General features: G+C 49.9%; 1 protein-coding gene across 2 annotated transcripts in view; it reads left to right on the forward strand.

Annotated features, from left to right (window-relative positions):
• The first annotated feature begins 1374 nt into the window (after window positions 1-1374).
• The window catches only part of KLHL11 (kelch like family member 11), a 133370-nt gene continuing 118805 nt past the window's right edge, over window positions 1375-15939 (forward strand). The window contains exon 1 of one of the 2 annotated variants that reach the window (XM_063959567.1): window positions 1375-2034. In XM_063959567.1, coding sequence (XP_063815637.1) covers window positions 1601-2034 — 434 coding nt within the window. In that variant the 5' untranslated portion in view covers window positions 1375-1600. The remainder of the gene's footprint in view (window positions 2035-15939) is intronic. The other variant, XM_063959566.1, reaches the window with a different exon arrangement.

Genomic DNA, 15939 nt, shown 5'->3' on the forward strand with positions numbered 1-15939 from the left:
CACAGTCAGATATACATAGATGATGCAGCACACTGAGGCTGAGCACAGATATGGTATACTGTTACTGTGTCACTGTGTATCGTTTTTTTTCAGGCAGAGAACGGATTATATTAAATAATAATATAATAAAAAAACTGCACTGGTGGTCACTGGTCAGTCACTAGTAAACTCTGCACTCTCTGAGTACTCCTAAGCTCCAGTAAATCAAGTGTCTCACTCTCACTCTCTCTCTTCTAATCTAAATGGAGAGGACGCCAGCCACGTCCTCTCCCTATGAATCTCAATGCACGTGTGAAAATGGCGGCGACGCGCGGCTCCTTATATAGAATCCGAGTCTCGCGAGAATCCGACAGCGGGATGATGACGTTCGGGCGCGCTCGGGTTAGCCGAGCAAGGCGGGAAGATCCGAGTCTGCCTCGGATCCGTGTAAAAAGGCTGAAGTTCGGGGGGTTCGCATTCCGAGGAACCGAACCCGCTCATCACTAACATGCAGTGGCGGTTCTTGCCACGGGCAAGCGGTACTTTTGCCCGGGGCGCCGCCTTCCGGAGGGCGCCGGCGCCCTCCGGAGGGCGCCGCACCAGGGCAAGATCCGCCACTGTGCCCCCCGCAGTGCCCTGCTGTGCCCCCCCGCTTTGAAGGGAACCAGACGCGTAGCGTCTAGTTTCCCTTCATTGAGAAGACCTTAGTTGTGCGGTGCGCGCGCACCGCACAGCAAAGGTCCTCTCCATGAAGGGAAACTAGACGCTACGGTCTAGTTTCCCTTCATGTAGAGGACCTTTGCTGTGCGATGCGCGATGACGTCATCGCGCACCGCACAGCATAGTGGCACAGACACTAGGGGTCATAATTGACCTCTAGTGTCTATGCTGTTCTATGGGAGAGACGTAATAACGTCTCTCCCATAGATCGAAGAGAAGAGAGGAGAGGAGAAGAGCGGCGCCGCCGGCGGAGGGGGTCTGCAGCGGTCTGGATCAGGAACGGGGATGGTAAGTATACTTTTTTTTAATTTCATTTTTTCTTTCAGCGTCGTGACCACGCCCCCATTTGAAGCCACGCCCCTATGTTTTGCCCGGGGCACCACAAAGCTAAGAACCGGCCCTGCTCACATGTCTCTGTGTCCTGATGACTGGATTTACAAACATATGAACAAAACACCCAGTCCGCCCCTAGCACACACCCACAGCAGAGGCGCACACAGGTAGGCCACCATTTTCTGTAGGTGGCCAGAATCGTGACCACATTCTTTGAGACTCAGGACCCATAGCGTTAACGGAATTGTCTCCTACGAGTCTCATATGCGGAACCAGATTATTGTATCTGGTTCCGCATATTTAATGCTACTTTGGTCTCCATGTAGATGGCGTCTCCAAGTCCGATAACCGTACATAAGAAGTGGAGACATATCTGAGGAGCACACATATAAGTTGCAGTTTGGCCTCTAGAACGGCAGAACTCTGCAGTTGTCAGTTTGTACGTAAACGAGGTGACGTTGTTTCCCGTGGGAATGCTGAATGATAGAGGTATACGGAGCATCGGCCAGTCTCCCTGTAATGACCGGGTGAAAACACCTGTTGGCTATCCCGTCTTGTACAGATAGACATGGCGACGCCTGTGGCCATGGCGTCCACGTCGACTTCCCAGCACACGTCACAGGATGATTCGGAGCAGCGCGACGGGGCTCTGGAAGACGAGGAGGCCGAGGTCTTCCTGTCCGAGAGCCACTGCACTGAGCTTGCCTGGCGGCAGAACGAACAGCGGAAGCAGGGCTTGTTCTGTGACATGACGCTGGTATTCGGCGGTGCAGGAAGGGAGTTCCCGGCTCATCGCTCCGTGCTGGCGGCCACCACTGATTACTTCGCTCCGCTGCTGTCCGGCCAGTTCGAGGAGTCCAGGTCCGGTCGTGTGGAAATGAAATGGAGCTCAGAGCCCGGGCCAGACCTGGAGACAGTTGAGGCTGTCATTCAGTATATGTACACCGGTCAGATCCGGGTGTGCACGGGTAACGTGCATGAGGTGCTGGAGCTCTCAGACAGGTGAGTCTCTTACCGGTATCGATGACTGGTTACACGTCTTGTGTAGCAGAGGTAGGTCATATATGGGTCCTGCAAGTCCCAGCATGTTCTATTCTAAATCCTGTATAAAGAGCACACAGTAGTCTGATACAGCGTACACTGAAATGGTTTCCGATCAACCTTAAATAAAGGTACGCCTATGCCCGAGTTTGATACAGAATTGTTTAAAAGTTGTATGCTTGTTAATTATTCAGGTGAATGCAGAGAGAATGTATCCATTGGATCAGCAAAAGTAATATAGTGTGCACTGTTCTTAAAGCTGGTGTGTCTGTTCACTAGCTGATGTGTGTACCCGGCGATATTGGCTGTGGCAGGGTGTCGGCATCGGTAAGTGCATACATGCTTGCCGATGCCGGCGTGAAGGGAGTGACTGTGGGAGGAGCGCTGCAGCATGGCCCTCGTTAACGATGTAGTCCCTTGGCTGGATTGTTCAGACGAGGGATTGGGTCGTTAACGATATTGAGTGTACACACTAGACGAGATAGTAAAATATATCGCTCAGAATGGCCCCTCTGAGCGATATCTTTCTCTATCGTCCTAGTGGATGCTGGGGTTCCTGAAAGGACCATGGGGAATAGCGGCTCCGCAGGAGACAGGGCACAAAAAGTAAAGCTTTTCCAGATCAGGTGGTGTGCACTGGCTCCTCCCCCTATGACCCTCCTCCAGACTCCAGTTAGATTTTTGTGCCCGGCCGAGAAGGGTGCAATCTAGGTGGCTCTCCTAAAGAGCTGCTTAGAAAAAGTTTAGCTTAGGTTTTTTATTTTACAGTGAGTCCTGCTGGCAACAGGATCACTGCAACGAGGGACTGAGGGGAGAAGAAGTGAACTCACCTGCGTGCAGGATGGATTGGCTTCTTGGCTACTGGACATCAGCTCCAGAGGGACGATCACAGGTACAGCCTGGATGGTCACCGGAGCCGCGCCGCCGGCCCCCTTGCAGATGCTGAAGTCAGAAGAGGTCCAGAATCGGCGGCTGAAGACTCCTGCAGTCTTCTAAAGGTAGCGCACAGCACTGCAGCTGTGCGCCATTTTCCTCTCAGCACACTTCACACGCAGTCACTGAGGGTGCAGGGCGCTGGGGGGGGGCGCCCTGGGAGGCAAATGTAACCTATATAAAGGCTAAAAATACCTCACATATAGCCCCCAGAGACTATATGGAGATATTTAACCCCTGCCTGGATTCACTAAATAGCGGGAGACGAGCCCGCCGGAAAAGGGGCGGGGCCTATCTCCTCAGCACACGGCGCCATTTCCTCTCACAGCTCCGCTGGTCAGGACGGCTCCCAGGTCTCTCCCCTGCACTGCACTACAGAAACAGGGTAAAACAGAGAGGGGGGGCAAATTTATGGCGATATTTTGATATATATAAAGCAGCTATAAGGGAGCACTTATTATAAGGCTATCCCTGTTATATATAGCGCTTTTGGTGTGTGCTGGCAAACTCTCCCTCTGTCTCCCCAAAGGGCTAGTGGGTCCTGTCTTCGTTAGGAGCATTCCCTGTGTGTCTGCTGTGTGTCGGTACGTGTGTGTCGACATGTATGAGGACGATATTGGTGTGGAGGCGGAGCAATTGCCAAATATGAGGATGTCACCCCCTAGGGAGTCGACACCAGAATGGATGCCTTTATTTATGGAACTACGGGATAGTGTCAACACGCTAAAGCAGTCGTTTGACGACATGAGACGGCCGGACAATCAATTAGTGCCTGTCCAGGCGACTCAAACACCGTCAGGGGCTGTGAAACGCCCTTTGCCTCAGTCGGTCGACACAGACCCAGACACAGGCACTGACTCCAGTGGTGACGGTGACGAATCAACCGTATTTTCCAGTAGGGCCACACGTTATATGATTTTGGCAATGAAGGAGGCGTTACATTTAGCTGATACTACAGGTACCACTAAACAGGGTATTATGTGGGGTGTGAAAAAACTACCTATAGTTTTTCCTGAATCAGAAGAATTAAATGACGTGTGTAATGAAGCGTGGGTTGCCCCTGATAAAAAGCTGATAATTTCAAAGAAATTATTGGCATTATACCCTTTCCCGCCAGAGGTTAGGGAGCGCTGGGAAACACCTCCTAGGGTGGACAAGGCGCTAACACGCTTATCTAAACAAGTGGCGTTACCCTCTCCTGAGACGGCCGCACTTAAAGATCCATCAGATAGGAGGATGGAAAATATCCAAAAAAGTATATACACACATGCAGGTGTTATACTACGACCAGCTATAGCGACTGCCTGGATGTGCAGTGCTGGGGTAGTTTGGTCAGAGTCCCTGATTGAAAATATTGATACCCTGGACAGGGACAATATTTTACTGTCGTTAGAACAAATAAAGGATGCATTTCTTTATATGCGTGATGCACAGAGGGATATCTGCACACTGGCATCACGGGTAAGTGCTATGTCCATTTCGGCCAGAAGAGCTTTATGGACGCGACAGTGGACAGGCGATGCGGATTCAAAACGACATATGGAAGTTTTGCCGTATAAAGGGGAGGAGTTATTTGGAGTCGGTCTATCAGATTTGGTGGCCACGGCTACAGCCGGGAAATCCACCTTTCTACCTCAAGTCACTCCCCAACAGAAAAAGGCACCGACTTTTCAACCGCAGCCCTTTCGTTCCTTTAAAAATAAGAGAGCAAAGGGCTATTCATATCTGCCACGAGGCAGAGGTCGAGGGAAGAGACAGCAACAGGCAGCTCCTTCCCAGGAACAGAAGCCTTCCCCGGCTTCTACAAAAGCCTCAGCATGACGCTGGGGCTTCTCAAGCGGACTCGGGGACGGTGGGTGGTCGTCTCAAAAATTACAGCGCGCAGTGGGCTCACTCGCAGGTAGATCCCTGGATCCTGCAGATAATATCTCAGGGGTACAGGTTGGAATTAGAGACAGATCCACCTCGCCGTTTCCTGAAGTCTGCTTTACCAACGTCCCCCTCCGAAAGGGAGACGGTTTTGGAAGCCATTCACAAGCTGTACTCTCAGCAGGTGATAGTCAAGGTACCTCTTCTACAACAAGGGAAGGGGTATTATTCCACTCTTTTTGTGGTACCGAAGCCGGATGGCTCGGTAAGGCCTATTCTAAATCTGAAGTCCTTGAACCTGTACATAAAGAAGTTCAAGTTCAAGATGGAGTCACTCAGAGCAGTGATAGCGAACCTGGAAGAGGGGGACTTTATGGTATCCTTGGACATCAAGGATGCGTATCTCCACGTTCCAATTTACCCCTCACACCAGGGGTACCTCAGGTTCGTTGTACAAAACTGTCACTATCAGTTTCAGACGCTGCCGTTCGGATTGTCCACGGCACCTCGGGTCTTTACAAAGGTAATGGCCGAGATGATGATTCTTCTTCGAAGAAAAGGCATATTAATTATCCCATACTTGGACGATCTCCTAATAAGGGCAAGGTCCAGAGAACAGCTAGAGATGGGATTAGCACTGTCGCAAGAAGTGCTAAAACAGCACGGGTGGATTCTGAATATTCCAAAATCCCAGTTAATGCCGACAACTCGTCTGCTGTTCCTAGGGATGATTCTGGACACGGTTCAGAAAAAGGTTTTTCTCCCGGAGGAAAAAGCCAAGGAGTTATCCGAGCTTGTCAGGAACCTCCTAAAACCAGGAAAGGTGTCTGTACATCAATGCACAAGAGTCCTGGGAAAAATGGTGGCTTCTTACGAAGCAATTCCATTCGGCAGATTCCACGCAAGAATTTTCCAAAGGGATCTGTTGGACAAATGGTCAGGGTCGCATCTTCAGATGCACCTGCGGATAACCCTGTCTCCAAGGACAAGGGTGTCTCTTCTGTGGTGGTTGCAGAGTGCTCATCTATTGGAGGGCCGCAGATTCGGCATACAGGATTGGATCCTGGTGACCACGGACGCCAGCCTGAGAGGCTGGGGAGCAGTCACACAAGGAAGAAACTTCCAGGGAGTATGGACGAGCCTGGAAACGTCTCTTCACATAAACATTCTGGAACTAAGAGCAATATACAATGCTCTAAGCCAGGCAGAACCTCTGCTTCAGGGAAAACCGGTGTTGATCCAGTCGGACAACATCACGGCAGTCGCCCATGTGAACAGACAGGGCGGCACAAGAAGCAGGAGTGCAATGGCAGAAGCTGCAAGGATTCTTCGCTGGGCAGAGAATCATGTGATAGCACTGTCAGCAGTGTTCATCCCGGGAGTGGACAACTGGGAAGCAGACTTCCTCAGCAGACACGATCTTCACCCGGGAGAGTGGGGACTTCATCCAGAAGTCTTCCACTTGCTGGTAACCCGTTGGGAAAGACCAATGGTGGACATGATGGCGTCTCGCCTCAACAAAAAACTGGACAGGTATTGCGCCAGGTCAGGAGATCCGCAGGCAATAGCTGTGGACGCGCTGGTAACGCCTTGGGTGTACCAGTCGGTGTATGTGTTTCCTCCTCTGCCTCTCATACCAAAAGTATTGAGAATTATACGGCAAAGAGGCGTAAGGACGATACTAGTGGTTCCGGATTGGCCAAGAAGGACTTGGTACCCGGAACTTCAAGAGATGATCACGGAAGATCCGTGGCCTCTACCTCTAAGGAGGGACTTGCTTCAGCAGGGTCCCTGTCTGTTTCAAGACTTACCGCGGCTGCGTTTGACGGCATGGCGGTTGAACGCCGGATCCTAAAGGAAAAAGGCATGCCGGAAGAAGTCATTCCTACTTTGATTAAAGCAAGGAAGGAAGTAACCGTGCAACATTATCACCGAATTTGGCGAAAATATGTTGCGTGGTGCGAAGATCGGAGTGCTCCGACGGAGGAATTTCAACTGGGTCGATTCCTACATTTCCTGCAATCAGGATTGTCTATGGGTCTCAAATTGGGATCTATTAAGGTTCAAATTTCGGCCCTGTCGATTTTCTTTCAAAAAGAATTGGCTTCAGTCCCTGAAGTCCAGACCTTTGTTAAGGGAGTGCTACATATACAGCCTCCTGTGGTGCCTCCAGTGGCACCGTGGGATCTCAATGTGGTTTTGGACTTTCTAAAATCTCATTGGTTTGAACCACTAAAGAAGGTGGATTTGAAATATCTCACATGGAAAGTGACCATGCTTCTAGCCCTGGCTTCGGCCAGGAGAGTGTCAGAACTGGCAGCTTTATCTTACAAAAGCCCATATCTGATTTTCCATTCGGACAGGGCAGAACTGCGGACTCGTCCGCATTTTCTCCCTAAGGTGGTGTCAGCATTTCATCTGAACCAGCCTATTGTAGTGCCTGCGGCTACAAGTGACTTGGAGGACTCCAAGTTACTGGACGTTGTCAGAGCATTAAAAATATATATTGCAAGGACAGCTGGAGTCAGAAAATCTGACTCGTTGTTTATATTGTATGCACCCAACAAGATGGGTGCTCCTGCGTCTAAGCAGACGATTGCTCGTTGGATCTGTAGCACAATCCAACTTGCACATTCTGTGGCAGGCCTGCCACAGCCTAAATCTGTAAAGGCCCACTCCACAAGGAAGGTGGGCTCATCTTGGGCGGCTGCCCGAGGGGTCTCGGCATTACAACTTTGCCGAGCAGCTACGTGGTCAGGGGAGAACACGTTTGTAAAATTTTACAAATTTGATACTCTGGCTAAGGAGGACCTGGAGTTCTCTCATTCGGTGCTGCAGAGTCATCCGCACTCTCCCGCCCGTTTGGGAGCTTTGGTATAATCCCCATGGTCCTTTCAGGAACCCCAGCATCCACTAGGACGATAGAGAAAATAAGATTTTACTTACCGATAAATCTATTTCTCGGAGTCCGTAGTGGATGCTGGGCGCCCATCCCAAGTGCGGATTATCTGCAATAATTGTACATAGTTATTGTTAACTAATTCGGGTTATTGTTGAAGGAAGCCATCTTTCAGAGGCTCCGCTGTTATCATACTGTTAACTGGGTTTAGATCACAAGTTGTACGGTGTGATTGGTGTGGCTGGTATGAGTCTTACCCGGGATTCAAAATCCTCCCTTATTGTGTACGCTCGTCCGGGCACAGTACCTAACTGGAGTCTGGAGGAGGGTCATAGGGGGAGGAGCCAGTGCACACCACCTGATCTGGAAAAGCTTTACTTTTTGTGCCCTGTCTCCTGCGGAGCCGCTATTCCCCATGGTCCTTTCAGGAACCCCAGCATCCACTACGGACTCCGAGAAATAGATTTATCGGTAAGTAAAATCTTATTTTAACTTTCTCTTCTAGTGTGTATGGGGTTTTACTGTAGGGTTTATTAATATTTTTCACTTTTAGTGGAAAATCAGCTGTGAATGTGTTATTTTGGACACTATGGAGGCTATTCAGTTATGTGAGATAATACACACACACACACACACACACACACACACACACACACACACACACACACACACACGGTACTCACAAGTCTTGCAACCAAGAATGATTCAGACGAACAGCGTCAATGTTCAACGTTTCAATCTATTGACTTTTTTCAAGACTTTTTTCGTTCTTGAAAAAAGTCAATAGACTGAAACGTTGAACATTGACGCTGTTCGTCTGAATCATTCTTGGTTGCAAGACTTGTGAGTGCCGCCTATCTGCGTGTTTACATGGAGTTTCCTACTTCAAGGAGGGCACCCGAGCGATACCTGTCTGGTCAGTCATGCGAGTTCTGACCTAATTGATATATATATATATATATATATATATATATATATATATATATATATATATATATATATATATATATATGTATATATATTAGTGATGAGCGAGGTTCGGTTTTACTCGGTTCTCAAAACGGCATCTTATTGGCTATCCAAAACACGTGACATCCGTGAGCCAATAAGATGCCGTTTTGAGAACCGAGTAAAACCGAGTAAAACCGAATCCGCTCATCACTAATATATATATATATATATATAAAACAAACAATCAATCTGACTTGTTTTGGACGACCAACCGTGAGGCTGCAGTTGTCACAGATTTCTGATTGCACTCTCCTGGTCAGCATAAAGTAGGGCTTTGGGGTTAGCTGCAGTGTGCCCGGCATTTGGCATGAGAGAGGCTGCTTAACGCAGCTACTCCCGTGCATTAGGGCACGAGAATGCTGGCATCACAACCAGTGCGGGGCTGGTTACACAAACAATTTAATTAGCTACCGGCCACTTTAGACAGGAGTTAATACACTCGGACAATGGAGTGCACGGGAAAACTTGCAGTGCTGGCAGACTGTGTTGTTCTGTAACGGATCTGTGGCCAGAATTCAATTCTTTTGCTGCCGGCAGCCAGTAGATGTCGCCCAAATGGAGCTATTCGATTGTAGCTCCGTTTGAGCTTGAATGGCTGCCGGTGTCTGCATTTCAGCTCACACCGCACGTGGGTGGCGAGCAGAAATATTCGAAAAGTGACCTGTTTGGGGGCCCAAATGGAACTTTTTGTGATAGCGCCCAGCACTTTGGTTGGGTTTAGCTGCTTTACGCTGCAAAACCTGACCTCTATGGGTGTGAGAGCTGCGCTAAAAAAGATTAAATATCACCCCACGATCTCCCGTCACTTTAGACAGGAGATCAGGCGCGATACAATGGTTGAATTCCGCCCATTGGGCGGAATTCAAATCTTTTATTGCCGCCGATCTCCCGTCTAAAGTGACAGGAGATTGCAGGGCGATATTCTATGGCCCCCCGTTATCGTGCTGATCGGACCCATAAGAGACGGGTAAAGCAGCTAAACCCGACTAACGACATGGGCGCGATCGTGAAAAGTCCCGTTTGGGCGTCCAAACGGGTCACTTTTCACGAATTTCAGCTCACCAGCTGAAATGCTGATATCGCACCCATCGGCAGTAACATTTGAATACTGCGGGAGGGGAGCGGAAAGATTTAAATCCCCGTGTCCATTGCAAACAGTTGAATTTCCTTTCTCTAACGTCCCAGAGGATGCTGGGGACTCCGTAAGGACCATGGGGATAGACTGGCTCCGCAGGAGACATGGGCACTTTAAGAAAGAATTTAGTTCCTGGTGTGCACTGGCTCCTCCCTCTATGCCCCTCCTCCAGACCTCAGTTTGATACTGTGCCCAGAGGAGCTGGGTGCTTTTCATGGAGCTCTCCTGAGTTTACTGATAGAAAGTATTTTGTTAGGTTTTTTATTTTCAGGGAGCTCTGCTGGCAACAACTCTCTGAAGCTAGGTCCTGCTTCTTAGGCTACTGGACACCATTAGCTTCAGAGGGATTGGTACGCAGGATCTCACCCTCGCCGTCCGTCCCAGAGCCGCGCCGCCGTCCCCCTCGCAGAGCCGGAAGATAGAAGCCGGGTGAGTATGAGAAGAAAAGAAGACTTCACAGGCGGCAGAAGACTTCATGATCTTCACTAGAGGTAACGCACAGCACTGCAGCTGTGCGCCATTGCTCCTCACATACTCCGGTCACTGTAAGGGTGCAGGGCGCAGGGGGGGGGCACCCTGGGCAGCATTTGGGACCTCATGTTGGCAAAAGTACACATATATACAGCTGGGCACTGTATATATGTATGAGCCCCCGCCAAAATTACAGTATAAGCGGGACAGAAGCCCGCCGTCGAGGGGGCGGGGCTTCTCCCTCAGCACTCACCAGCGCCATTTTTTCTCCACAGCACCGCTGAGAGGAAGCTCCCCGGACTTTCCCCTGCTGATACAAGATAGAAGAGGGTTGAAAAGAGAGGGGGGGGCACATAATTAGGCGCAAAAACTATACATACAGCAGCTACTGGGTTAACATTAAGTTACTGTGTTATTCCTGGGATATTATAGCGCTGGGGTGTGTGCTGGCATACTCTCTCTCTGTCTCTCCAAAGGGCCTTGTGGGGGAACTGTCTTCAGAAAGGACATTCCCTGGGTGTGTGTGGTGTGTCGGTACGCTTGTGTCGACATGTCTGATGAGGAAGGCTATGTGGGAGAGGAGCGGTAGCAAATGAATGTGGTGTGTCCGCCGACGGCGCCGACCCCTGATTGGATGGATATGTGTAAGGTTTTAAATGATAATGTTAATTCCTTGCATAAAAGATTTGACAAGGCTGATGCTTTGGGACAGTCAGGGTCTCAACCCATGCCTGACCCTCTGTCGCAGGGACCGTCAGGGTCTCATAAGCGCCCACAATCCCAAATTGTTGACACAGATACCGACATGGATTCTGACTCCAGTGTCGATTACGATGATGCAAAGTTACAGCCAAAATTGGCTAAATCCCTTCGATATATGATTATAGCAATAAAGGATGTTTTGCACATCACAGAGGAAACACCTGTCCCTGACACGAGGGTGTATATGTATAAGGGAAAGTAGCCTGAGGTAACTTTTCCCCCCTCACACGAACTGAATGAGTTATGTGAAAAAGCTTGGGAATCTCCAGATAAGAAAATGCAGATTTCCAAACGGATTCTTATGGCGTATCCTTTCCCGCCAACGGATAGGCTACGATGGGAATCCTCCCCTAGGGTGGACAAAGCTTTAACACGCTTATCCAAAAAGGTATCCCTGCCGTCCCAGGATACGGCTACCCTCAAAGATGCTGCTGACCGCAAACAGGAGGTTACCCTGAAGTCCATTTATACACATTCAGGTACCTTACTAAGACCGGCAATTGCGTCGGCCTGGGTGTGTAGTGCTGTAGCGGCATGGACGGATACCTTATCTGAGGGATTAAATACCCTAGATAAGGATACTGTATTTTCTCTAACGTCCTAGTGGATGCTGGGGACTCCGAAAGGACCATGGGGAATAGCGGCTCCGCAGGAGACTGGGCACAAAAGTAAAAGCTTTAGGACTACCTGGTGTGCACTGGCTCCTCCCCCCATGACCCTCCTCCAAGCCTCAGTTAGATTTTTGTGCCCGAACGAGACGGGTGCAGGCTAAGGGGCTCTCCTGAGCTGCTTAGTGTAAAAGTTTAAAGTAGGTTTTTTATTTTCAGTGAGACCTGCTGGCAACAGGCTCACTGCACCGAGGGACTAAGGGGAGAAGACGCGAACTCACCTGCGTGCAGAGTGGATTGGGCTTCTTAGGCTACTGGACATTAGCTGCAGAGGGACGATCACAGGCCCAGCCATGGATGGGTCCCAGAGCCGCACCGCCGTCCCCCTTACAGAGCCAGAAGACGGAAGAGGTCCGGAAAATCGGTGGCAGAAGACGTCCTGTCTTCAATAAGGTAGCGCACAGCACTGCAGCTGTGCGCCATTGCTCTCAGCGCACTTCACACTCCGGTCACTGAGGGTGCAGGGCGCTGGGGGGGGGGGGGGGGCGCTCTGAGACGCAATAAAAACACCTTTTTTGGCAAAAAATACATCACATATAGCTCCTGGGCTATATGGATGTATTTAACCCCTGCCAATTTTTACATAAAAAAGCAGGAGAAAGGCTGCCGAAAAAGGGGCGGAGCCTATCTCCTCAGCACACTGGCGCCATTTTTTCCTCACAGCTCCGTTGGAGGAAGGCTCCCTGACTCTCCCCTGCAGTCCTGCACTACAGAAACAGGGTAAAACAAGAGAGGGGGGGCACTAAATTGGCATATAAATATATACAGCAGCTATATTAGGGAAAAACACTTATATAAGGTTATCCCTGTATATATATAGCGCTCTGGTGTGTGCTGGCAAACTCTCCCTCTGTCTCCCCAAAGGGCTAGTGGGGTCCTGTCCTCTATCAGAGCATTCCCTGTGTGTGTGCTGTGTGTCGGTACGTTGTGTCGACATGTATGAGGAGGAAAATGGTGTGGAGGCGGAGCAATTGCCTGTGTTAGTGATGTCACCCCCTAGGGAGTAGACACCTGACTGGATGGTCTTATGGAAAGAATTACGTGATAGTGTCAGCACTTTACAAAAGACTGTTGACGACATGAGACAGCCGGCAAATCAGTTAATACCTGTACAGGCGTCTCAAACACCGTCAGGGGCTCTAAAGCGCCCGTTACCTCAGGTCGATACAGACACGGACACTGACTCCAGTGTCGACGGTGAGGAAACAAACGTATTTTCCAGTAGGGCCACACGTTACATGATCACGGCAATGAAGGAGGTTTTGAACATTTCTGATACTACAAGTACCACAAAAAAGGGTATTATGTGGGGTGTGAAAAAACTACCCGTAGTTTTTCCCGAATCAGATGAATTAAATGAGGTGTGTGATGAAGCGTGGGTTTCCCCCGATAAAAAACTGCTAATTTCTAAAAAGTTATTGGCATTATACCCTTTCCCGCCAGAGGTTAGGGCGCGTTGGGAAACACCCCCTAGCGTAGATAAGGCGCTCACACGCTTATCAAAACAAGTGGCGTTACCGTCCCCTGATACGGCCGCCCTCAAGGAACCAGCTGATAGGAAGCTGGAAAATATCCTTAAAAGTATATACACACATACTGGTATTATACTGCGACCAGCAATCGCCTCAGCCTGGATGTGCAGTGCTGGGGTGGCTTGGTCGGATTCCCTGACTGAAAATATTGATACCCTGGACAGGGACAATATATTATTGACTATAGAGCATTTAAAGGATGCATTTTTATATATGCGAGATGCACAGAGGGATATTTGCACTCTGGCATCAAGAGTAAGTGCGATGTCCATTTCGGCCAGAAGAGGATTATGGACGCGACAGTGGTCAGGGGATGCGGATTCCAAACGGCATATGGAAGTATTGCCGTATAAAGGGGAGGAGTTATTTGGGGTCGGTCTATCGGACCTGGTGGCCACGGCAACGGCTGGAAAATCCACCTTTTTACCCCAAGTCACCTCGCAGCAGAAAAAGATACCGTCTTTTCAGGCTCAGTCCTTTCGTCCCCATAAGGGCAAGCGGGCAAAAGGCCACTCATATCTGCCCCGGGGCAGAGGAAGGGGAAAAAGACTGCAGCAGACAGCCTCTTCCCACGAACAGAAGCCCTCCCCCGCTTCTGCCAAGTCCTCAGCATGACGCTGGGGCCTTACAAGCGGACTCAGGCACGGTGGGGGCCCGTCTCAAGAATTTCAGCGCGCAGTGGGCTCACTCGCAAGTGGACCCCTGGATCCTGCAGGTAGTATCTCAGGGGTACAAATTGGAATTCGAGACGTCTCCCCCTCGCCGGTTCCTGAAGTCTGCTTTACCAACGTCTCCCCCCGACAGGGAGGCGGTATTGGAAGCCATTCACAAGCTGTATTCCCAGCAGGTGATAATCAAGGTACCCCTCCTACAACAAGGAAAGGGGTATTATTCCACGCTGTTTGTGGTACCGAAGCCGGACGGCTCGGTGAGACCCATTTTAAATCTGAAATCCTTGAACACTTACATAAAAAGGTTCAAGTTCAAGATGGAGTCACTCAGAGCAGTGATAGCGAACCTGGAAGAAGGGGACTATATGGTGTCTCTGGACATCAAGGATGCTTACCTCCATGTCCGAATTTGCCCTTCTCACCAAGGGTACCTCAGTTTTGTGGTACAGAACTGTCACTATCAGTTTCAGACGCTGCCGTTTGGATTGTCCACGGCACCCCGGGTCTTTACCAAGGTAATGGCCGAAATGATGATTCTTCTTCGAAGAAAAGGCGTCTTAATTATCCCTTACTTGGACGATCTCCTGATAAGGGCAAGGTCCAGAGAACAGTTAGAGGTCGGAGTAGCACTATCTCAAGTAGTACTACGACAGCACGGATGGATTCTAAATATTCCAAAATCGCAGCTGATTCCGACGACACGTCTGCTGTTCCTAGGGATGATTCTGGACACAGTACAGAAAAAGGTGTTTCTCCCGGAGGAGAAAGCCAAGGAGTTATCCGACCTAGTCAGGAACCTCCTAAGACCAGGCCAAGTGTCAGTACATCAATGCACAAGGGTCCTGGGAAAGATGGTGGCTTCTTACGAAGCGACTCCATTCGGCAGATTCCACGCAAGAACTTTTCAGTGGGATCTGCTGGACAAATGGTCCGGATCGCATCTTCAAATGCATCAGCGGATAACCCTGTCTCCAAAGACAGACAAGGGTGTCTCTCCTGTGGTGGTTACAGATTGCTCATCTCCTTGAGGGCCGCAGATTCGGCATTCAGGATTGGGTCCTGGTGACCACGGATGCCAGCCTGAGAGGCTGGGGAGCAGTCACACAGGGAAGAAATTTCCAGGGCTTGTGGTCAAGCATGGAAACGTCACTTCACATAAATATCCTGGAACTAAGGGCCATTTACAATGCCCTAAGTCAGGCAAGACCTCTGCTTCAGGGTCAGCCGGTGTTGATCCAGTCGGACAACATCACGGCAGTCGCCCATGTAAACAGACAGGGCGGCACAAGAAGCAGGAGGGCAATGATGGAAGTGGCAAGGATTCTTCGCTGGGCGGAGAATCATGTGATAGCACTGTCAGCAGTGTTCATTCCGGGAGTGGACAACTGGGAAGCAGACTTCCTCAGCAGACACGATCTTCACCCGGGGGAGTGGGGACTTCACCCAGAAGTCTTCCACATGATTGTGAACCGTTGGGAAAAACCAAAGGTGGACATGATGGCGTCCCGCCTCAACAAAAAACTGGACAGATATTGCGCCAGGTCAAGGGACCCTCAGGCAATAGCTGTGGACGCTCTGGTAACACCGTGGGTGTACCAGTCAGTGTATGTGTTCCCTCCTCTTCCTCTCATACCAAAAGTACTGAGAATCATAAGAAGGAGAGGAGTAAAGACTATACTCGTGGCTCCGGATTGGCCAAGAAGGACTTGGTACCCGGAAATTCAAGAGATGCTCACGGAAGACCCGTGGCCTCTACCTCTAAGAAAGGACCTGCTCCAGCAGGGTCCATGTCTGTTCCAAGACTTACCGCGGCTGCGTTTGACGGCATGGCGGTTGAACGCCGGATCCTGAAGGAAAAAGGCATTCCGGATGAAGTCATCCCTACCCTGATCAAAGCCAGGAAGGATGTAACCGT

This window comes from Pseudophryne corroboree, chromosome 3, assembly GCF_028390025.1.
Source record: "Pseudophryne corroboree isolate aPseCor3 chromosome 3, aPseCor3.hap2, whole genome shotgun sequence".
Taxonomy (NCBI): Eukaryota; Metazoa; Chordata; class Amphibia; order Anura; family Myobatrachidae; genus Pseudophryne; species Pseudophryne corroboree.